Genomic DNA, 24,246 nt, shown 5'->3' with positions numbered 1-24,246 from the left:
TCATCTGAAATTCCAGGTTCACTTCAGTGAGGGCAAGAATTATCAGAGTTCAGAATAGTCACACCTGGATCCCTACCACATACCACTTACAGACACACATACTACACAACTTACCTAGACAATTCATCTCTCGTATTTCTCAAAATAACTCTTTGATGCTGCCCGTAAAATGCCAAATCGTGTCCAGAAAGTATCATTCATTGGCTTTATCTGCATTGCTAGAAAATGCACCTAAATTATCTCTCTGATCTAGTTGCTAATTTTGACTTGTTAACTATAATTTTGAGTTCCTTGAAAGAAAATGCGTAAGCTTCAGGTGAAGATTTTAATTACACTAGGGCTTAATATGAGAATAGGCACATATCACTACAGATTTAAATAGGTCACTTTATAAAAAGAGTAAAGGTTTTAAATGATAAAGCATTTATAACTAGACACAAAAGCTGAAATTTTAAGACTAGAGTTCACCTCTCTAATTTTCTAGAATGCTTTCTGATCTGTATTTTTGTTTTATATTATTGTAGCTAAATCTCTTCTCTTTCATGTTATACCACAACAGACAAATACTTCTTTTAGATGCCCTGTATTTTTTCATGTACTGGGAGATACGAAATCTCTTCTTGGTCTTTTATATATTATTTCTTACAATAGCTTTCTAGGATGAGTTAGTGTTTATCTTCATTCTAGAAATAAGGTATACCCTATAGGGTTCTTTAGTAACGGAGCAGAAGAGATGCCCTTTTGTTGCTAGTAATTGTGTTATTTTTTGTTGTGTTAAGCTCTTTTACCTTTTTCTTTTAGGAAGATTACTAAGCAGATCTAACACTGAGAATTCTGATGCTATTGATGAAAATGGAAAAGAAGAGAATATTATGAAAAATATGTTTTCAAAAAAGAGGAAAATAGAAGTTGCAGATTGTGAGGTTGAAGTTATCCCATTAGAACTGGAGACATATCCTAGAAGTGCTGTGACTGAGGAGTGTCCACCTAAGCTCCATAATAATCCCAAAGAGCCCATTATGTGAGTGAGATCTTATGAACCCAATCAAGATTGATCTATGCTGTATACTATTGATCAAGAGTAGTTCTTTCTCTTTCATCTTTCTTTCTTACTTTCCACTTCCACTCCTATGTATCTCCTGTATGTCAACTTGCTTCACAGTTGTAAGTTTAACACTGTGAGAAATCTAGGGCACTTAGATTTAAAAATCTAGCCAACATACTTTATTTCCTCAGTTTCCATTTGTGGAGTTTTACCTTTAAAAACTTTGACTTTAATCAGGTTCTTTATGGATGTCGTAACTTTTGCAGTTCTTTTTATTTTCTATTACTGTTTTATTTGCAAAGCTTTTCTTAGGTTTTCTTCAGTTTTTTAATATACTTCAAAAATGATTGACTTTAAAATATGATTATACTTTTTTCTTCTAGTGAGGGGTAGGCATAGATGTTATAACTTAGATTAATTTCTAATGGATATTTATGTAACAGTGAAGCTATCTATATTTCAGGGCACAATAAAGAGCATTTTTAGTGATATACAGAATAACTTTTTTTTCCTTTTCAGAGAAATGAAATGTAACAATATTTCAAGAATTCAGTATCATTCAGTCATTAGAAGTCCTAAAACCAAGACGGCCAGTATTCAACACAATGGGGAAAAGATGGTAAAAACTGCAAAATGTAGATGGTGCCCTTCTGAGAACATTAACTATTACTTAGTTCAAATTGTGTTACTTAATAATGTGTAGGATTTCTTTTATTATTTTGTAATGTGGTGCTGTTAAAGTGTTAGGACTATGTTTTATTTACTTAGTATCTTCCATGGTGGTTGGCATGTTCCCAACTTAGATATATAAGGAGAATGTTGGTCATGATCTGACAGTGTATTCTACTGAGACCTATCCAGTCTAAGAATTTGTAGAAGAAGCTAAAGTGTTCAAGAGTTGATAGTATTACATAATAAGAAAAAAAGGATGGAGTAATTTAAGTTAAGGAGAGATGGTGTGAGATGTAGGAGAAAGAAGAGAAGCAGCCTAATGAAAGAATCATCAAGAAAGCAACATTTTACATGATAGCCTCTGAAGGTACACTTTTCAGTCTGTACTGAGAAGAATAGTCAGACTGTAACTTCGAAACAGAATGATGCAGGAAGAAAAGAACAGGCAGACATAATGGTAGTTCACGGTAAGGCTTGTTGATGAAAAATAAAAACTCTGCCCTAGGTGGTGTGCAAATATTTGCCCTCTGCCTAGTAACATTCAGTAGGTACCTCCTCAGTACCACATGATTATGAAAAGATTGGGCCGGGGGATCACATAGGCTTGGGTTTGCCCTCCAGCACTGCAGCTTACTAGCTGCTTGACATCTCTCTGTCTACATTTCTTTATCTGTAGAATGAGAATAATAGTATCTGTCTCAGAGTTAAGAGGATTAAATGAGATAAACATCAGAAACTTTGTGTAGCACAATGCTTGACACCCAACTAAGTGCTCCACACATGTTGACCATTGAAGTACCTAAATAATAATAATAATGGTCAACATGTATGGAGCACTTAGTTGAGTACCAAGCATTGTGCTCAGCATATACCCCTTTTTGAAAGTTATCATTACCATTTAAAGTGACTGCAGTGTCTGCAACTCATGGAGACAGGCAATTCCTTTAACCTTTTCTTTGAAGTAACTAGCCAAAGAGTGTTTTTAATCTTTGCACATCTTATAGTTGAAGCCAAATTTATAATCTGGCATCAGAATTGAGGGATACAGACAGGTGTATTTGAATTTTATTTTGAATTTATAATGCCTAAAGAGTGTCTTGACAGTCCTTATAATTTTCATAGCTGTTGCTCACTAAAGTGCCTAGGAGTAAAATACAGCCATAAGGGCTCCATCACTTCAGAGAGGCTTTCAAAACTAATCTAGTAGCTATAGCCTGTGAAGATTGACACTTGATGAAAGAGCCCTTACTGCTAAATTAAATTTTTTTTTCCTGACCTAGGAAGTAAAGACATCTTCCTTGTTTTCTTTTAAGGGATTTACTTCCTCAGAGTCTGTCACCTCAGAAGATAATGGTGGATTTAAACCAACTCAAGTACATCTGAACTCTAAAGCCAAGGAAATGAGAGGTAGGCTTTGTTTCAGTCTGATTGCCTGCCTCTTCTGCCTTTTTGTCTCTCTTGCTCAGTACTTGTGGCTTATTTTCTCAGACTCCATAACAAAAATGTGGCATTCATCACAAGAGTTTCTACTTGTTTAGATCAGAGGTTGGCAAACTATAATTGGTGGGCCAAATCCAGCCCACTACCTGTTTATGTATAGCCTATGAGCTAAGATAATTTTTACCTTTTAAATAATAACTGAGAAAAAATGGGAAGATAAGTAATACTTTGTGACACTTGAAAATTATAGGAAATTATAATTTCAGTGTTCCTAAATAAAGTTGTATTGGAACAGAGCCACACTCTTTCGTTTACATGTTGTCTCTGTCTACTTTCACACTAGAGCAGCAGACTGAATAGTCACAACAGAGACCATGTGGCCCACAAAGCTTACAGTATTTACCGTTTGGCCCCTTACAGAAGAAGTTTGCTGACCCCTGGTCCAGATGCCAACCATGACTTGATGCGTGGCAGGAGAATGGGGTGGTCAGCTCCAAGTCTGCATAGTCCATGTATGGCTTTGGAAGCATTGTCCAATGCAGCTATTTCCTAACCCTTCGTTTAGGCTCCTTAAAAATGAAGACACATCATTCTCCTGCAGTATTCCAGCCAGTGCTGCTGCAGGGGATGCTTAGCAAAAAGTGTAAATATTGCTACCCTGAGTGCTTATCTTTCAGTGTTACCGGACCTGCCATGGTTAATATTACAACCTGACAAACTTGGATTTTGTTCATTTGCATTTCAATATATCCCTCAGTGGAGAGGCATTGCTGAGACATGACCCTTTGTGAAGAACTGACCAACCATTGCCTCTTCTGCCTTTGGGCTTCCTTGCATCTGCACCCCCAACTCCCCACCTGGTCTTAAAGGATGGAGACTGGGGGAGGCAAGGCAGCTCCTTGACAGAAAAGGTCTATCAAGAAAGGGCACTTATAATAATTTCACCTGTAGAGGAGGAAAATCTCTTTCTACCCATCTTAAGCTGTCTAGCCAGAGCCCTGTAAATTAGACTGACAAAAGACAGATTGACAAGAGAAAAACAAAAGTTTATTAGTATGCATGTTATACACATAACACATGAGTACTCAGAGATGAGTAACTCAGAGAGGTGGCTTAGAACTCTGGCTTATCTAGTATCTTAGTCAAAGAACAATAAATTTTTAGAGGAATATAACAAGACAAAGGAAAAGGGCCTTGAATATCTCGTGGTGGAAATTGTGGGAACCCAGATATATGTGAAACCAATGGTAGATAAAGTCAAGTATGCTATGTAGATTGCTTTGGTTCAGTCTCCAAGCTGACAAAGGTCTATAGTTATCTCTGGTAATTAACTTTTGTCCTTCCTAGTATTATAGATGGAGGGACACCTTTGTAGATTTATATCCTGCTTTTAGACACATGGGGGGAGGGCTGAGCTTTTCCTGTATTGCTACTTAATTGCCCTTAGCTCAAAATAGTCCTTATGTCAGAGATGCATATTTTGGGATGACATTCTGATATATCACCATTTAATGCATGTGAGCCATACGACTACTGTTACTTTTGGTTCTTTTGTCATTTCCATTGACTACTACAATGTATATAGCAGGCACCACAAAAATTAGTTATGTACTATTATAGCTCACAAGTAACCCATGATTAAAATATGAGTACATGTAGGAGTAGCAGCCAGCAACAGTGATGATTACATCAAAAACATTAATTTTAGAGAAGTATAATTTCTTCGTGCCACTGAATTAGGTGACACAAATGACTTTTTAAAAATAAATCATTTTATTCCATTTGACATGCATTCATACTTTTGAATATTTTCAAAAAATTATTTCCATTATTCGATAAGAAAAATAAGTAGTTCATCTTCTTCTAAAGTACTGTTGTTTGTAAAAGTGTAATTATTGAATGATCATCTAGTAAAAACTCCAAACATTAATGTATACAAAACCCATAGCAATAGTTATTACTATTGGGACTTATAGAGGGTGACTCCATCAGGGTCTCCTCAGGCCTTTCATTGGTATATTAAAGGCCTAAAGTGCTCCCTAAATACCCTCTCTGTTACAGCTGTTTAGAATACACTTAAATGCAGATTCCAAAGTTGAAGAGAGGTAAGTCAGTTTCTAAGGAGTAGAGATTAAATACAGTAACAGGAAGCAACATGTATACAGATTCATAAAAAGGCATTGTTATGTAGTAGAAAGAAGGCAGGCTTTGGGGTCAGATATTTCTGGGTTTCTTACCCCACTTCTCATTACTATTGCTAGTTAGGTGAATCCCTTAAGCCTTCAGAGGCTTGAAGTTTTCATTTGTAAAATTGGAGTACTGTCTACCTTAATACATTGTAAGGATTAGCAATAATTAGCACAGCTTGCATTTAATTAGAATTGTTACTCTCACCACTGTTGCTCAGCCAATTACATTTCCTGACAATTCCTTCCACAACGTTTATTAGAGGACTCAAGCTCAAACCAAGCTGAAGATTCTGAAGACAACCCTGTGATTGAATCAGATGTGATAGATATAACTAAATGTAGAGAAGAAACTCCACCAGGGGGCAGATGTCACCAAACAGTCACACTGGATGATCAGAATGAGATTCAAATACAAAAGCCCCAAGAGGAAAAATCTCCAGCATGTCAAAACCAGCAGGTCTTTTGTGATAAAGAGTTACCAAGTGAAACCAAGAATGCTTCATCTGATTCTCTAAAGAAATTCAATAAAGGGAGTGTGTTTTTATTGGATGCCACAAAAGAAGGAAATGTGGGCCGCTTCCTTAATGTGAGTATATGGGCTGAGGTTCCTATGTCTAAACACATTTTTTTTTTCCTAGGCTTCTTAACAAAATCATGAGGAAAATATGATTAAAAGACTCCAAAGCCAGACTACCTAGATTAGAATGCCAGTCCTAACCAAATATACTTCAATTAAAAAATTTTTTTAAAAATGCCAGTCCTCCACACATGACCTGGGGCATGTTATTTGACCTCTCTATGCTGTATTTCCCACCCCTATAATATGGAGATAATAATAACTGTCTAGGACGTTATGAAGATTAAATGTATTATATATAAAGTGCTTAAAAGGTACCTGGCACACAGTAAACATTTGCTTGAGAAAGCTATAAGAAATAGTAAGAAAATCATATATGTTTATTGAAAGGTTTTCAAGATTCATTACTTCAAAAAAATATCACAATGGGACTCATAGAATAAGCTTCTCTTTTGTGTCTTATATAATACAGTGAAATGCCTCTATCTATTCAAAAAAATCAGTTGGGAGTACTTATGTTTTGCTTACTCTCACTAAGTTTTGAGTGGTTTAGTGGCTTAGTACAGAAAACCAGTACATTTATCAGAATATTGCATTTTACTATCTTACTCCTTTTTTATTCCTAAACCATAGTCGTTTTCTGTTTCTGTTTGGGATATATGTAATGAGATTTATTTTTGTTTATACAGAGAAATATTTATGATTTCTCTGATTTTAAGGTTCAAGACTTAAGACTCCTGGCATCTTCATGGTAAGAGGGATAACTTGTATTATTGGCCATAACTACTGAGTAGTGTGGAGTTACCTTGTAGCTTTCCCATCATACTGCTATTCTATCCTGCCTCCTACCGTCATACATGTTTATCAAAGAATGTATGGTCTCAGGAATCCTACAGGAAAAAAAATCCGCTTCAACCTCTAGTCCCAGTGTGTATATAGACTCTCTTTGGCCAACTGGACCATGTGGAAGCCACCTGTATGCCCCGTACTCTCTGGGCTCCACTTTGTCCTTGCTTATCCTATCCAGGAGAGTGAAGAGGAGTCGTGGAAGGAGGATGGGAACTTTGATACCCTCCACACATCTTTGGAAAGGTCCACTCTAGTACTCTGATCCCTGGATATGGCCTTAATTTTTCTCTTTGATCTGTATCAGAGCTCTTCTTCCTCTCTGGGGTTGAATTAGTGGGATGGGCAGCTTTGCTTTTTCCCTTAAAGTAATGGGAAGCATGCATGGCCCATGATTCTTTTATGCATTCCCTTTGCGAAGCTCAACACTCCCTTCCCCCCCGCCCCCCGGCCACGCCGCACAGCTGGCGGGATCTTAGCTCCCTGACCAGGGATCGAACCTGTGCTCTCAGCAGTGAAAGTGGAGTCCTAACCACCGGACCACCAGGGAATTTCCTCAACACCTCTTTAAAATGACTTTTGAGTAGTTTGAAGTTGACGTTCAGTGATTATTTTTATTTTATTTTATTTTAATTAATTTATTTTTGGCTACGTTGGGTCTTCGTTGCTGCGCGCGGGCTTTCTTTAGTTGGGGCAAGCAGGGGCTACTCTTTGTTGTGGTGCGTGGGCTTTCTCATTGCGGTGGCTTCTCTTGTTGCGGAGCATGGGCTCTAGGCATGCGGGCTTCAGTAGTTGTGGCTCGTGGGCTCTAGAGCACAGGCTCAGTAGTTGTGGCGCACGGGCTTAGTTGCTCCGTGGCACGTGGGATCTTCCCGGACCAGGGCTCGAACCCGTGTCCTCTGCATTGGAAGGTGGGTTCTTAAGCACTATGCCACCAGGGAAGCCCTCAGTGATAATTTTACATGTAATTCAGGTGCCATCAGAAGAGAAAATACTCTTAAGTCGGAAAATCTTTAAAACCAAAGAGCTTTTCTCCTTGCTAGATAAATCTTTATTTGGCTTTTTTCTTTTTCTCTGTCCTAGTTAGGAGGATACTTGGTTAACAGGGAACAGAATCCTCTCCTCCCTTCCTCTTTCCTACAACTGCTTTTCTCTATTCCACTTTCACTACTTCTACACTATTGCCAAACATGCCAGGAGCTATTAAACATGCCAGGAGAGCCAGAAGATCATTAAAGAATGATCTCTAGGACTTCCCTGGTGGCGCAGTGGTTGAGAGTCTGCCTGCCGATGCAGGGGACGCGGGTTCATGCCCCGGTCTGGGAAGATCCCACATGCCGCAGAGCGGCTGGGTCCGTGAGCCACAGCCGCTGAGCCTGCGCGTCCGGAGCCTGTGTTCCGCGACAGGAGAGGCCACAACAGTGAGAGGCCCACGTACCAAAAAAAAAAAAAAAAAAGAATGATCTCTAGCAAAGGACTGTTGTGGCTTCCTTTCTGGTAGGTTGTGTTGAATGGTGGCTGCACGAGAACTATATGGTTGGTTTCACCAGCTGGGTCCATCCCTTCTTTATAGGAGGAAAAAAACGGGCTTTTCTTTCTTTTTAAATTTAATTTTCTACTTAGATAATACATTCACAAGATTTCAAAGTTTAAATAAAATAAAAAGCCTTAGAGAATACCTACATACATACATACAGCCAAACAGAATTCTGTATCAAGGTAGCTCTGACCCTGCCAAGTAGGCACCATGAGTAAAGCTTACCAGGCCCAAATTGAAAAAACTGTGTGGACAGGAAGTTATCATTGAAATTTAATGGTGGCAAATATGTCTGAGGAAAATTGCTGGGATTTGATCCCTTTATGAATCTGGTGATAGATGAATGTGTAGAGGTGGCAGCTAGTGGGCAACAGAACAATATTGGAATGGTGGTAATAGGAGGAAATAGTATCATCATGTTAGAAGCCTTGGAGAAAGGAGAAGGTCATGTTCAGCAGAGAAATCAGTTACGTATACAGGTACCCTTTCCAACAGGTCTGTTTGACTGTGTTGTAAAACTCAGGTCATATACATTCTTCATATTAAACTTTTTGTTTTGTTTAAAAAAAATGTACTGTGCCCACATTCACCCGGCCCCCACTCCACCCTCTATAGTTAAATCATTTTTACTACTTTTTTGTGTATTCTTATAGTTTCTTTATGCAAATACAAGTAAATATAAATATATGTTCTTATTCCTACCCATTACATAAAAGATAGCATATTATATTTACTATCCTACACCTTGTTTTTTTTTAATTAGCAACGTGCCCTGGAGATCTTTGTAATCAGTACACAGAGCTCCTCGTTCTTTTTGTTTATATTAATAGCTGCATAGAATTCCAATGTGTGGATATGCTAAAGTTCATGTAACCAATCCTCTTTAGGTAGATATTTGGATTGTTTCCAAACTTCTACTGTTAAAAACAATGTTCAGTGAATAATCTTACACATGGATACATGTGCAGATATATCTGTCGGATACATTTCCAGATACTGGATTGCTGAATCAAAAGATATGCATCTATAATAGCGATAAATACTGACAGATTATCTTCTATAGGGGTTTGCACCATTTTGCCTTTCTACTGGAAAGATGTAAGAGTGTCAAAACAGGGCTTTTCTGAATGGATTCCTACCATCAACAAAATTGTAATGAGCTATACTAGTCAGGAAAAAAAGATATAAACAAAAATAAGTTAGATGTGTTGGAAACAGAATGGTATTCTAATGCTGCAAAGAACAAGGTATCAAACTTGATGCTATGTCTAACCTCTGTGTTTATTTTTTTAACAGCATAGTTGTTGCCCAAATCTTTTGGTACAGAATGTTTTTGTAGAAACACATGACAGAAATTTTCCATTGGTGGCGTTCTTCACCAACAGGTTTGAAAATTTTTTTTATATGATTTCATTTTGAAATTGTGACTTTAAAAATAACAATAGAAAAATATTAAGAGAAGATATATGCTATAGCCCCACATATCTGGCACCCTAGAATATTCAGTTATCCCAAACTGTTTGTGGTCAATAAAATTTTAAATAGCTGAAATTTTCATTCTTATTTCCTCTTAGAGTTAATGCCTGAAAAGGCTAAGGATGGCAGGCCTCAGCCAGTTCAGTTCAGAGGATAAATGATGCAGAATGCTACATCTTTGAGTCCAAACTGCCCCCAACTACCACACCACATGCCTCATCACATTACTGGGTTCCACTGTTTGCAAAACACACTTCCTTCCTTGTGGATATTGACAAGTTTCTTCTTACTTATGATTTTAGTAGATTTGAAATAAAACTTAAGTGATTATTCTTAATAAAAGAGCATTCCTAATTGGTTGTTGTTGGAGAGAGAGAGAAAACCATATTTTTGAGGATGGTTAATGATGTTAATATGAAAATTGATATAATCAAACTTGGTTCATTTGGTAGTTATTCAGGGTAATTTATGATTATTTTTAAAATTTCTACTTTCTAGGTATGTGAAAGCAAGAACAGAACTAACGTGGGATTATGGTTATGAAGCTGGGACTATGCCTGAAAAAGAAATATTCTGCCAATGTGGGTTTAATAAGTGTAGGAAAAAAATATTATAAATCTGTAGCTAGTGCCTGTTCATGAAATTAGCTTATCAAGCTGAAATTAGAGTCATGCAAAAGAAACCCCAGTGGTCAGTGGCATTAATTTAGGTTATGATCCATCAAGAGAATTCCTCTCAGTTTACCCTTGTTGGGGGGTCCATTTGCATTACTTAGAAACACTAGGAACAAAATAAGGACATTTTCATATGCATAGGGTATCTCTTTATTCTTACTGCTGTTCAACTGTACATGAGTAGGATGGAAGTGTATATTTTATATGAAATACTGCTATATAATTTGTAACTTATTTGTAAATTATATATTAAGAAAGACAAATGTCACAATTGATTTCAGCACTTCTTATTGCTTTTGGAATTATCTTTGACTTTCATGGCCCCAAAGGGCCAAAGCTCACATCTTTACCTACAAAATTTATTTATGTTTAATTCCTGGCAAATAATTTACCATTGTGAACCATAAGGTGGGCAACAGAGCCTGAAGCATCTGTCGAAATTCACTTCATGCATATTACTTCCAAGTATTTTAGTGCTAGTTGGAGAAGCTGTATCTGGCTCAGTGAAAGTGTCCCATCAGTCCGTTTGAATGAGAAGGGGTAGAAGCTCTCCTGTGGGGAAGGTTTTGGCACACTCTTTGCGATTCAGTTTCTTTTCCACAGATTCTCTTCACTCCTTCCACATAAACACGGACAGGAAAGGAGGGAGTAGAAACTTGGAGGAATTAGAATATTTTTGTTCTAGATAGAGCCTTATGAAAAGGAAACTTAGAAAATAGTCAGACATGGCTTATTTAAGCCAGAAGAGATTGTGCTGGGCAAGAATTTCACTTAACAAAACAATTCTACTGAACTGCAAAGTCTGAAACAGACCCTTGGACTCTCCTAGGCATGATGTGCAAATTATTTTCCTAGAGAAAGTTACTTTGCTCTAGGTTACCTGACCATGATTGTCTAGTGGAAAGAGGATGAGAATCTCCAAGAGTTAAAACTAATTTTATCTATAACAAAGATATACATTTGGCTGCCAGGAACTTCCCACTAGGAACCAGGATGGGAATACTAGCTCAAAAAGGAGTAATTAAAAGTAGTTCTGGTTTTTGAGGGGTTTTTTTTCTTTTTTTTTTTTTTTGATCTTGATTCTGGGTTTAGTTTGGTTACCTTTCAAACAAAAATCTCTTCTAAGTTTGGACCCGATTAATTTCTTTAAAATATTGAACTAAATAAAAATTTAACTTGAAATTGGTTTAGAGAGTGGGAAACCAAAGAGCTAGGAAAGGGAACAAAATATTATAACCCAAACAGCCTGTAGACAGATGAGGAAAGTTGAGAAGTCCATTTATTCACAGTAAAGATGCAGGAATTTTAGGCAATGCACTAAAATAAAGTGAAGACACTTGATAAGTATGGAAAATGTTTTTGTGCAGAAATCAACATCTTGATCTGCTTCATTCTGTACTGGTTCACAGCTGTCATCTTCCGTCAGCATCCTAGAGATTCCCTTTGTCTTCCCTATGTCAGGTCTGTTGCCAGTTAAATCCCGTTATTTCCCCTTTCCTGGATTTACTCCCACATATTGGTGAAGCACATCCTCCAGTAGCTTTTGAAAGGGAGAAATGAGAGGTGAATATTTTGAGCCCTTGTATGTTTGAACATGTTATTTTACCCTTACATTTGATTGCTATTTTGGCAGGGTATGGGTACTCAGTTCGTGAGTAGCTTCCATACCCAATTTTGAACACATCTGCTACATTCCAGTGTTGCTGCTTTGAAGTCTGAAAATGTTCTCACCTCTGGCCTTCAGGGTGACTGTTGGAAGTCAGATAAAGCCGTTCTTTATCTTTTGTATACGTGGCCAGTTTTTTTCAAGCTTATAGCATTCTCTTTGTCCCAATGTTCTGTTCCCAGTAAGAGTTAGTTTTCATACCTCATACCAGGTGCTTGGTGGGAGGGATCTTTCAATCTGAAAACTTTGTTCTTCAGAGAAATTTTCTTGAACTATATTTCTTTAATGAAATAGTTCTGTTGTCTGTTATCTGTTGTCTCTTCCTATTTATCTAGACATTAGACCTCCAGGATTGGTTCTCTCATTTTCTTATCTTTTCTCTTAATTTCCAGCTTTGTCTTCTTGCTCTACTTCCTGGGAGATTTCCTCAACTTAATCTTACAATTTGCCTATTGTGTTGGGTTTTTGTTTGGGGGGTTTTTGCGGGGTGGGGATTGGGTTTTGTTTTGTTCTGGTTAGGTTTTTTTTTTTTGGTCTCATTTTAAATTTCTAGAGCTCTCTTCTCTGAATGTTTTTTTTCTTCAATATCCTATTTTTGGTTCATGGTTGCAGTATCTTATCTCTTTGAAAATACTATTTATATAGTGTAACATACATACAGGCATTCATATCTATATTATCTTTTTCCTGAATATTCTGTGACCTGCAAGGTTTGTTTCTGTGTTTTCCCTGTATGTGTCCTTTGGTCTTTGTCGTTCATGTTTTAGGCTTTCCTCAGTTAGTTAGTTAGATCTTGGCAGTCTGCTCTTTCTTTTTTTTTTTTTAAATAAGGGATTTTTTTTAACATCTTTATTGGAGTATAATTGCTTTACAATGGTGTGTTAATTTCTGCTGTATAACAAAGTGAATCAGCTATACATATACATACATCCCCATATCTCCTCCCTCTTGTGTCTCCCTCCCACCCTCCCTATCCCACCACTCTAGGTGGACGCAAAGCACCGAGCTGATCTCTCCCTGTGCTATGCGGCTGCTTCGCACTAGTTATCTGTTTTACATTTGGTAGTGTATGTATGTTCATGCTACTCTCACTTCGTCCCAGCTTACCCTTCCCCTCCCTGTGTCCTCAAGTCCATTCTCCATGTCTGCATAGAGGACAGCATCTTTATTCCTGTCCTGCCCCTAGGTTCTTCAGAATCATTTTTTTTTAGATTCCATATATGTGTGTTAAGTCTGCTCATTCTTAAGAGTGGAACACTGAAAAGCTGAGATTATAAACTGAGAGCGGGGTAAGGGGCTCTTCAACTGCTTCACCTGACCTAGCTGAGCTCTTCAGTTTCTTATCCAGTCTCTTTAGGACTTTCTTTCTGGCCTGGCAAGGTGTACTCTTCCATCTTACTGCTTGAAAGAAAAAAAAACTTTGCTGCCAGAGCGTGCTCTTTTCTCCCGTTTTGCATCTCCACACTCTTGCTTCTGTAATCCATTTGTGTTTGTCAAGACTATCCAAGTTATCCTTTTTAATATTGTTCTCTTTTGTCCCCAGTTTGCCTCCTTTCCTCTCTTTAAAATCTGCTCAAAAAGCAAGACCTCCAGGAGTTTTCCTTTGATTAGTTCCTCAGCAAACCACCAGCTATTACATGCTGCTTTTACAGAGCAACTTATTTTTTAACTGTAATTTAATTCTATGCGTTTGTGTTCTCTACATGTGTGATTCCATGCACCAAAAACCTTGTCTTGTATGGTGCTGTGTACCCAATGGGTGCTAAATAAAGGCTTGCGACTGCAACTGGAATTACTGTCAGTTAATTCTGCGTCCGTTTATGATAGACCTGTTTAGGCCAGACTTGGTGTGATACAGTTTTTAGAAAATAATGGATAAACCCTCAGAAGAACAATCATTTCTCCAGCTGAGTCCAGGGGCTTCGGCCACCTTTACTCCGACTATCGCTTAAGTGGGCGCAGGGTGGGGAGCTCCTGGCATGATTTTTTTTTTTAAAAAAAGCAATTCAAATTCAGACTCAGATCTGGAGAAGTTGCGAATTTCTGTTTGAGAACTGCATCTACAAAGCCGACGGGTCTCTTCCTGCTCGGGACTTTTCCCGCGGGTAGGGGAGATCAATCATCATGATTTCGCCGAAACGGACTTCCGGCTGCGCGGGCGCAGTGCGCAGATATGGAGCCGGCGGGACCTCCCGAGCCCGAGTCGAGCTGCGGCGCCAGCTGGTCCGAGGCCCGGGCTGGGCGGGACGGGGTCCCCCACCCAACCGGTGAGTACTGCTCGGGGGGCGGGGGGCGGCAGGGGCAGTCGGGGCCCAGGGCAGCTCCCTGGTCGCCGCCGCCTGGGGGCCCGCGAACCCGCTTCCCGAGACAGCGCTGAGGTCTTGGCTCAGCAGCCCCTCGGCCGCCGCCGCTTGGGGGCCCGCGAACCCGCCTCCCGAGACAGCGCTGAGGTCTTGGCTCAGCAGCCCCTCGGCCTCTGGGCGTCCACCGCCGGCGGCCCGGCTCCCAGACCGCTGCCCAGGGCCTCTCGTAAGGAGAGGGTTTGCCTTCCGTTTACCGTTTATTTACCGTTTACCTCACCCACTGCTAATGGAACAGCCCATTGCTACAGTCCTACAACTCTAGGAATACAGCCAGCAAGGAAAACCGAAGGAAATGCCTGGGAGTTTACTCTCCCAGCGCGGTTTCACCCACCCCTAAAACAATGCAGTCGGAGAAATGCTCTAGGGAGGAAGGCTGGAGGGGGACCCCTCTTGAAGAGAAGTGGTCAGCTAGGCCTCAGGAAGCAGTTTGAGAAGTTTCCACAGAGAATGTAACGTTTTGGAACCATCCCCTCCTTTCCATGAGTAGTTCAAGTCTGTGGCCCTCCCCATTAAGTGAGGCAACAGCCTTCTGGCTGGGCTCCTTCCCTGCGTTTCAGCAGATGTAGAGCGCTTACCCTGTGCAGGCTCAGCACCAGGTGCCGGGGATGCAGAGACGAGTTAGGCAGACCTTGCCCTAGAGAGTCTAATAGGCAACTCCTGTGTGACCTGCTAAGAACCACAGAATCACAAATGAGGAGCTCCTCCAACTCAGCCTGGTGTTCAAGGAACATCCTTAGTTTTAAAGAGAAAGCGTCACCCAGAGATACAAAGCTTGAAAAGGTGGTCCAGAAAGAGGTGAAGACTCGAAAAAAGGCACCAGCCATAAAACATCAGATGTGGCAACCACAAGCCAAGCAGTTGACTATTTCATTTAGCTAGTGTGTATACAGAATGCAAGATGAGGAGTTACCGGAGGTGAGGTTACATCCTGACCTTTTCCCCAAACTCCAGACTTGTGTAACCAACTTCATTAATGCCAGGAACGATCTCAAACTGAATATGTCCCAAAGAAGACTCCTGTTTGCCTGCACACACCCACACACTCCAAACCTGCTCAGCCACTACCAGCCTTCCCCATTCCATTCACCTGGTTGCTCAGACCAAAACCCCAGTGCCACTCTTGGTGCCTCTCTTTCCTCCTTACCTCCCAACTAATGCATTAGTCAGACCAGTCAGTTCTTTCTTCAGAATATATCTCAAGCCTGGCCTCTTCTCACCGCTTCCATCACTGCCATCCAAGCCACCATAATCTCAGGCCTGGACTATTGGTCCCCTGGCTTCCACTCCAGCCTCTCATACAGACAAGCCTGCACAGTAGCCAAAATGATCTTTAAAAAACAAAAAGTAATGTGATTCTCCTACTCAAAGCCCTCCAATAGTCTCTCATTACTTTCAGAATAATCTTACTGTGGCTACAGTGTACCCCATGTCCTGATCTGATCCAGCCCCTACCCATCTTGATGACTCTGCTACCCCTCACTGCACTGTGAGTCCTCTAAGCCCCCCACCATATTCAAATATCTGCTCAAATGTACCCTCCACAGCCTTGCCTGCCCATCCTGTTTAGAAGAGCCCTCCCCACCCTCATTAATCTCTACCTCCTTCCCCTGCTCTTTCTTCATAGCACTTAACCACATCCTGAAATAATACTTGTTTGATGTCTCTGTACTACTAAAATGTAAGTTCCATGAGAGTTGAAATTCACATCTTATTCCCTGCTTTATTTCTAGTGCCTAAAACTCTACATTAAGTATATGTTGAAGGAATGAACGGGGTTGTATGTAGCACTAAAGAGCTTGGCTTCTGATCTTTAGGTGATAGAGAAGGGTTTTTAAGCAGGAGAGAAACATGGGCAAATGTACATTTTAGATAGATCACTCTGGCAGCAACGTGAAGAATGAAGTGGTGTCATGACAGGGAAAGCAGAAGGAGGGAAATGAGATTATCAGAATGAACCAGGTAGAAAACAGTGAAGGCAGGGCAGTCCACTGTCCACGCTGCTGCTGAAACTCACTCTCAAGTGCACATGTGCGCACGCACATACGTTCACACGTGCCTACACACAGATCAGGTCATGGTACTTCCTGTGTTAATTAGGACTTGTTGGCTACAAATAGTACAAAATCAACTTGATGTCATTTAAGCAAAAGGGATGTTTTTTCTGGAAAGCAGGGAGACCACACTCACAGACCCCAGGAACATGGATGCTATAGCATTTATCAGAAAGAGCCAGGAAATAGGGCCTGAGAAGCTGTCATAAACTTTGACAGCACTCAGAATATCTGCTTTGTTCTCTTTCTTTGGTCCAGTTTTCCTGATAATGGGATAGAAGATGGCTACCCTCACAGCTTCTCAGTTTTTACATCTTCAAGAAACCAGCCCAATCTGAACTAAAATCTTCTGTTCTGAATTCTGTATATGTGGGAGATGGGCAGGTTGGTCCTCTGGGACTGTCAGCTGTGTCTAGGGAAAGAGAGTCACGTAGTATAAACATACCTGCTGGGGCTTATCCCTGTGTATGATTGTGAGTCAAATGGATACCCTAAGGAAGTCCACTGAACATCCTATTCCCTGGCTGCCTGCCACCCCTCCCTTACAACACAGACATCCTTATTCCTCTTTTCACATTCTGAAGCTGTCCCCAGTAATGCCTTCTGGCTATCCCAAATATACTTCCTGCCAAACTTCTCCGAAAGTTATGTCCAGTCACACCATCCAGAGACAATGTGATAAAGCCATTCATTTTCCAAGTCCATTACCAAGCCTCTAGGTAATATCTACTCCCCTTCTGTTTTGGTCAGTTCAGGTATGCAGTCACTGGACTCAGTAATAACGTCTACACATCTGATATACAGTGGCAGAACTAAAATAGTAAACTGCAATGAAAACTATTGATCAAAGGAGAAAAGAGGAAAGAATTTCCAAGCCAGCACCATAAATTGGTTGCCAGTCCAGAGCATAGACCATACCCTATTGGAAGGGGATTGTAAATGGAAGTATAGGGTTAGTGAATCTCATTCTATCAGTTTCACTCATTTCTTTAGTGGTGGAACATGTTCCTTGGCCATCCTATCCGACTACCCCAGATTCAATCCTCTGGGTGGATTGCCCTTGTCTGGTGAGCTTTAAGACCGTCTCTTGGAAGAGAAGCATTGGGAAGACACCCCTGCAGAGGCTGTGGCCTTAATAATCCCTTCCCAGGTGGAGCTGAGCCTGGAGATTGCTGGCGAGACTGCCACTGTTGGTTTGAGTTAGTTGTAGTTCACGTATTCTTGGCTTATAATTTTTCTTCGGCTTCATTCTATAGAACCTTTCCTGGTTACCAGTTTCATTTTTGAGAATTCTCGTTGAGTCAGTCTCTGTGAGTCCTTAGGCCTGCTAGACCCAGTAGAAAGACCTTGGGGAGACCTACATATCTTCATTGTTCTTGGTCTCAACTACTGATGGAGACCAATGGACTCTTCCCAGCCCCCATGATACACCTGTCCCTCACTGTCTGAATCTATACAGTTCCTGAGTTCAGATAGTGAGGAATATCAAGTTATCCAAATGTATTTGGTCCATGAGTTTCAGATAATGTGTAGCAAACGATCAGATGTGAGGGGTGCCTGTCTGTGTAAAAGCCTATAATGTTACTCTCCCAACTACAGAGAGTTCTGTGATCCCCCAGTCTAGAAGAATAAACAAGTTAAAATAGCCAAGCTCTTTTAGGAAATTGTGATGAGGGGGTGTTTTAGCAGGAAAAAACTCTTAGGTGGAGCCTGTGTGTCCACCTTGCGTTTCTGTCCATCAGCACTGGAAACTCCAGATCAGAGGACAGCAACGTTGCCACCACCTCTGTGTTCCCAAGTGCCAAGACCCTGCAGACTTGGGAGTGTAGCTCAGACAGGCAGAGTCCCCAGAGCAAGCACAGGGGACCACACTCAGGTATCAGCGGCCTGATAGCTCAGCCCAATGCAGTTCACCGGTCTGCAGGTGCAGCTCTGCACAGGAAAGGGTGACAAGGCAAAAATACCTAGCTCTTACACAAGGAGTGCTGCATAGCCTATCAAACATTATCATATTTTTTTATTAGGGAATTTTAGCACTAGTAATTTAACTGCCTGAAACTTTTTTTAGCCTATGCTTTACAAATTTTAATGTCCAGTTTGAGTGTTCTTTTAAATAAGAGCACGGTATTTAGTCGAAGTAGATTTTGGGCCCAAGGTGAATAAAATTTGGGGATTTTTTTTCCCATTTTCATCCTAGGATGGAGGCTTTGTGTGGTCAAATATTAAAATATATTCTAAAACATTGAAAATTGTAAAGTGTTGTATTGGTGGGGGAAGTGACAGATCAGTGGAACAAATAGAAGTATGTAGAACAAATCTAAATATATGTAATAATTAAATATATGAAAAAAGATTTTAAATTAGTGGCTAGCCATTATGAATATAAGTTAGATCTCCATCTCATACTTTACAATAAAATAAATTCCACGTTAATATTATAATGTAAGAAATAAAATTCTAGAGGAAAAGAAGAGGTGTCTTCTAAGTTATGTTCCCCCTACCCAAGAGTGAGAAGTGATAAAGGATTGATATAATTTCATCAAACAAAACCTTTAAACATTCTGTATATCAGAGAACATTATAAACAAAGTTAAAAGTCCACATATTTGACTAACAAAGAGTGAGTATCCTGGATACACTACAAGCTCTTATAAATCAGTAAGGAAGTAGTGAATAAACCAATAGAAAAATGGGCTAAGGACATCAGTGCCAGAGAAGAAATGCAAATGCCACCTTATGGTAACTTAAATTCATAATTAGAGATTATGATCCACTTCTCTCTGCACTTTGTGTTCTTTCTTTTGACATGGTCATCTAACCTTCTGTCCCAGCTATACCTTTATAGTATGTTTTTAAATCAGGTAGACACCCTTTCATTTTTTTTTTGAAAGTGTTCTTTACTGCCCTTGCTCATTTGTTCTTCCAAATAATATTTTTTTTCAAGTTCTTTAAAATAACCTTCTTGGGATTTAAGTTGAAATGGCATTAAATCTAAAACTTATGTTGACTGAAGAAAAACACAACCTAAAAATTGCGAGATGTTTTATTTGGGGAGCTTACTGAAGACTGTGGCCTGGGAGACAGGCTCTCCGCTCTGAGGAACTGATCGGAAGAGGTAAGGAATGAGCCAGGATATATAGGAGTTTTTGCTGAAAACAAACATGTAGTTAGACATCAAACAATTACTGCTAATAACAAAAAACAGACCTCTTAAGTTAATGATTTTAGTGCTTTTCTAAGTATGGGAAGATGCAAGAGTCTGGGCTCGTTGAAATTATTCCTTAGAAATGTGTGGTAACTGTCTAGGGCCAGTATCCTGTTTTTTCTCGATCCTGAATTCCCCTCAGGACACACATTGTTGGGGGGACAGGGTTTGCTGCAGTGGCTGATGGCTTGTTGTCGGGCAACATTTTTTTGTCCGCACTTATCTGAGATAGAGTTGACAGCATTATAATGTCCAGCCTTCCTATCCAGGTGCACCGTATTTCTCTCCATGTTGAAATGGAGCTTAAAACAACTCTTTCATCATGTTATCCCCCTGCTCAAAAAATCCTTCCTGGCAGCCTTTCACCATCTGTTTCTCAAATTCTTTTCCAGCTTCCTTTGCATGAACTCTCCTCTTCAGCCTGGCTGGTTTTCTGTCTCCCAGTCAGACCTCTTGGTCTCTTATATATCTCTGCTTCTGTCTGCAATGTCCCTCCCACCCCGACCCCGCTTCCTCTCCATCTCAAGGTTGTACCAGCTCAAGGAAGTGTCCTTGACAGAACTCCGTCCCACAAGGAGCACTTCCTCCTCTGTCCATAGCGTATATTGTATTTCCTACTCAGCAGTTACTTGTGCCACGTATTCTGTTATTTTCCAGAATACTATTTGGTCTCCTTGTTTATTTTGTAAGCTTCTTGCAGGCAACAGTTCTGTCTCATGTTTTTTTTATATGCTCTGCTGTGCCCTTCCGTACAGTAGCCACTCTCCACATATGGCTCTTGAGCATTGAAAATGTGGCTCGTCCAGTCGAGAGGTGCTGTAAGCACAAAATACACTGGGCTTCAAAGACTCAGTACAAAAGAATGAATTAATTGTTTCCTTAATTAAATGTTGAGAGGGTAGTATTTTGGATATGTTTAGTTGAATAAAGCATAGTAAAATTAACTTCACCCATTTCCTTTGACTGTTTTAAATGAGGCTCCTAGAAATTCTTTATCTGCACCTGTGGCTCACACTATGTTTCTGCGGACAGCGCTGGTCTAGAGCTCTCAGCGCGGTGACTCTCGTACAAGAGGAGCTCCCAACTCGGTGGTGGTTTGAGATGAATGAAAAGCAGCAGTTCTCCCATTTCATTTCATCTGAGGAGTTTTGTCTCAGTCTCCCCCCTTTTTCTTGGTTGATGTGGAGCAAGAGGACTACTAATTTGTAGCCCTACTAATAAGCAGGACCCAAATCCAGGAGACAGACGTTAATTAAGGAAGAAACTCATCTGAATGTGAAAGAAATGCTAGCTCCAAAGTGAGGTCTTCTGACATTGTGAGATGCAAGATGTAGTTTAAGAGAGACATCAAGAGACCTTACACTTTTAAGTAACAAAAAGGACTTTTAGGAAGCGCTTAAGCGGTTAACCTCATTTAAATTTAAACCTTTCGCCATTAAATGGTTAAATGAATTTTTGTTTCAAAACTAAAATTTGAAGGTAAAATTGAAAGTGCTTTCTGCCACAGAAAACTAAATGAATAACAGGATGAGCATTGGAAAAGGCAAAGAAATGTTAAATGGATGCTTGTGGCCAAATTAATAGCAAACTAATAGGTTAGAGAAGATTGCCTCTCACCCATGCACCCAGTGGATATTGGGAACAGCTGGCTTTTTTCCCCCCGTCTCTTCCCTGTTCTTCCTAGCTCTCCTTCTCTTAAACTTCTTTCCTTTCTTTATTCCGCTCTTAAAAAAAAAAAACTCCTGCCTTCGTGTATCTTTCTCTCCTAATTTATTATAATGCTAGATTACAGCACATTTAAAGTATATTGCTCATTTACTTCTTTAATTCACCCCAAATTTATTTATTTATTTTCCCAAATTTATTTTTGAATATAGTATGATATAGGGATCTAAATTATTTTTTACAGGTAGTTAATCAGAGCATTATTTCTTGAATACACCATTGTTTTCTTGTTGATTTATAATGTCAGTAATCATTATTGAGAGCTTACTATGGGCAAGGCAATGCTTTGAGAGCTTTGTATTTAAATTCCTGCTTATGTTTCTTAAGTAAAGGTTTTCCTCATGTTTAGACATTTTAAATGAAACATTTTTTTCTTTTCTTTCATTAAGCCATTAAGAAAATACAAAGTTGCTTTTCTGCTTGGGTCCCAATTTTTTTTCTCCCTGGGAGTTGAGACTCTCTCATAAAACAAGTTCCCTGCCCTCTACTTTAAGATGGGTGGAGGAGTTGCAGACACCAAGAAATTCCACTTTTCCATTTCTCATCAGGGATGTTACTTTATAGGTGTCTTTCAGGTTGCAGAAAGGTTGCAAAAAAGGATATGCGCACTTTGCCCCAAAGACCTCGAGTGTAGTGTCCTGTACTTTGCACAGTCAGAGAATATAGCTGCTCATGAAAACTGTTTGGTAAGTTACTTGAAAACACATGAGTCCTTTTAGGGAAGGACATACCAAAATAGATAAATGTACTCTGGATACAACAAAGAGTAACACGTTGGCTGCCCATGGCTTGGGCTTTTTTTTTAATGAAAGCTTCTTTATTTCTTTCTTTATTTTTTGGCTGTGTTGGGTCTTCGTTTCTGTGTGAGGGTTTTCTCTAGTTGCGGCGAGCGGGGGCCACTCTTCATCGCGGTGCGTGGGCTCCTCACTATTGCAGCCTCTCTTGTTGTGGAGCACAGGCTCCAGATGCGCAGGCTCAGTAGTTGTGGCTCACGGGCCCAGTTGCTCTGCAGCATGTGGGATCCTCCCAGACCAGGGCTCGAACCCGTGTCCCCTGCATCGGCAGGCAGACTCTCAACCACTGCGCCACCAGGGATTTTAAGTGGGGATTTGGGGAGCATATTTTTCCCTTTTTAAAGTTTCAGATCTTAACACCTTATGATTACTTTCAGTTTTATTTATAACTGATCAAACACACAAAGAATTATGATGAAGTTCCTTTAAAGATACTTTAATTATTTCAAATATAACAGATACCCATAGACACTTCACCCAGATTTATAAAATCATGATAGTATATGATACTTGCCTCAGCTTGATTTTTTTTTTTAAGAAAAAAAAAAACATAGATAGTTAAGGACTCTCTCTTCTCTCTGTTCCCTTCTCTCCACCCCTCCCCAGAGGTAATTGCCATCACAAATTCGGTGTTTCTTATTATCTTGTGTTTTTAATTTTATGCTCCCACCACGTTTAAGTATTTATAAACAAATATATTGTTTTACATGTTCTTGGACTTTATAGAATTTCTATCAGATTCTGTAGATTATTGATATATATCCATGTTGATAAATGTAGTTCTAATCTTTCATTTTAAATGTTATATTATTCCATTTTATGACTATAATCACCATTAAAGTATTCTGTGAATGACCATTTATGGTTTTCCAGTTTTTTATGTTACTGACCAGCTGTCATAAATATCCTTGTATAGGTCTCCTAATTCACGGGAGAATTTCTCTGGTCTAGGGCACTTAGAACTGCTGGACACAGGAAGGGAACATTTTGCACCTCACTAAATGTGCCAGATTGCTCTCCAAAGGGATCGTACCAAGTTTGACTTCCACTATTTTGGAGTTTGCTTCTCTTCTTCCTTGTCAACACTTGATTCTATGAGATTTATTTTATTTTTTGGTATGGTAAAAGTATGTTTAATTTTGAAAGAAATTGCTGAACTGTCCTCCACTGTGGCTGTACCATTTTATATTCCCACCTGCAATGAATGAGAGTTCATGTTGTTCGTATTTTTTTTAATTTTATTTTATTTATTTATTTTTATACAGCATGTTCTTATTAGTTATCTATTTTATACATGTTAGTGTATATATGATGTTCATATTTTAATTTGTAATTCCCTGATGACATATGACATGTGGTGTTGAGCATCTTTTCATATACTTATTTGCCATTTGTATATCTTCTTTGGTGTTGTCTGTCCAGATCGTTTGTCCAATTTTTAATTGGGTTGTTATTGTTTAATTGGGTTTATTGGGTTGTCTTATAATTAACTTTTAGGAGCTCTCTATATCTTGGATACAAGTCCTTTATCAGATATATTTTACCAATATTTTCTCCTAATCTGTGGCTTTTCGTTTCATTCTCTTTACAGTGCCTCCCTGGATCTGTGGTTTGGTGTCTGTTATGATACTATGAGATTTTCATGTTTTCCTCTCTGATGGGTGTGAGATGGTCTCTCGTTGTTATTTGCATTTGCAGTTCCTAGATTACTTAGTGAGCTTGCACCTCGTTTGCTGTGCTCCTGTGTGGTTCTTTTTTCGATTCTGTGACTTGTGTTCATAGACTACACTTTATCTTTGAGATCTTAGTTTTGCTTATATGTATTTATTCACATATAAATAAATTCTAATGCTTTATTATATATGTTTGCTTTTAATTTTATTTATGGTGCTTTCTGTCATACAGAAGCTTGTGATGTAATTAACATTCATCATTATTTTCCTTTATAATTTGTAGGATTTTTCCCCTAAGAAATTCTTTTCTGAA

The 24,246-nt window shown here is 39.4% G+C and overlaps 1 protein-coding gene across 10 annotated transcripts in view; it reads left to right on the top strand.

Annotated features, from left to right (window-relative positions):
- SETDB2 (SET domain bifurcated histone lysine methyltransferase 2) overlaps positions 1-24,246 on the top strand; it is an 80,937-nt gene that overhangs the window by 34,104 nt on the left and 22,587 nt on the right. For 4 of the 10 annotated variants that reach the window (XM_019936597.3, XM_019936600.3, XM_019936599.3 and 1 more), the window contains 6 exons: positions 802-1,021; positions 1,565-1,664; positions 3,031-3,124; positions 5,607-5,932; positions 9,603-9,691; positions 10,281-13,908. In XM_019936597.3, the coding sequence (XP_019792156.1) occupies positions 802-1,021; positions 1,565-1,664; positions 3,031-3,124; positions 5,607-5,932; positions 9,603-9,691; positions 10,281-10,398 (947 nt within the window). In that variant the 3' untranslated portion in view covers positions 10,399-13,908. Of the gene's footprint in view, positions 1-801; positions 1,022-1,564; positions 1,665-3,030; positions 3,125-5,606; positions 5,933-6,642; positions 6,675-9,602; positions 9,692-9,880; positions 13,909-14,268; positions 14,390-22,030; positions 22,153-24,246 lie in introns of those variants that run through there. The other 6 variants (XM_073795160.1, XM_073795157.1, XM_073795158.1 and 3 more) reach the window with 6 other exon arrangements.

The sequence above is a fragment of the Tursiops truncatus genome, chromosome 18 (genome assembly GCF_011762595.2).
Source record: "Tursiops truncatus isolate mTurTru1 chromosome 18, mTurTru1.mat.Y, whole genome shotgun sequence".
Classification (NCBI taxonomy): Eukaryota; Metazoa; Chordata; class Mammalia; order Artiodactyla; family Delphinidae; genus Tursiops; species Tursiops truncatus.
The sequence above is the reverse complement of the archived record's forward strand: the minus strand, read 5'-3'. Positions and strand labels throughout refer to the sequence as shown.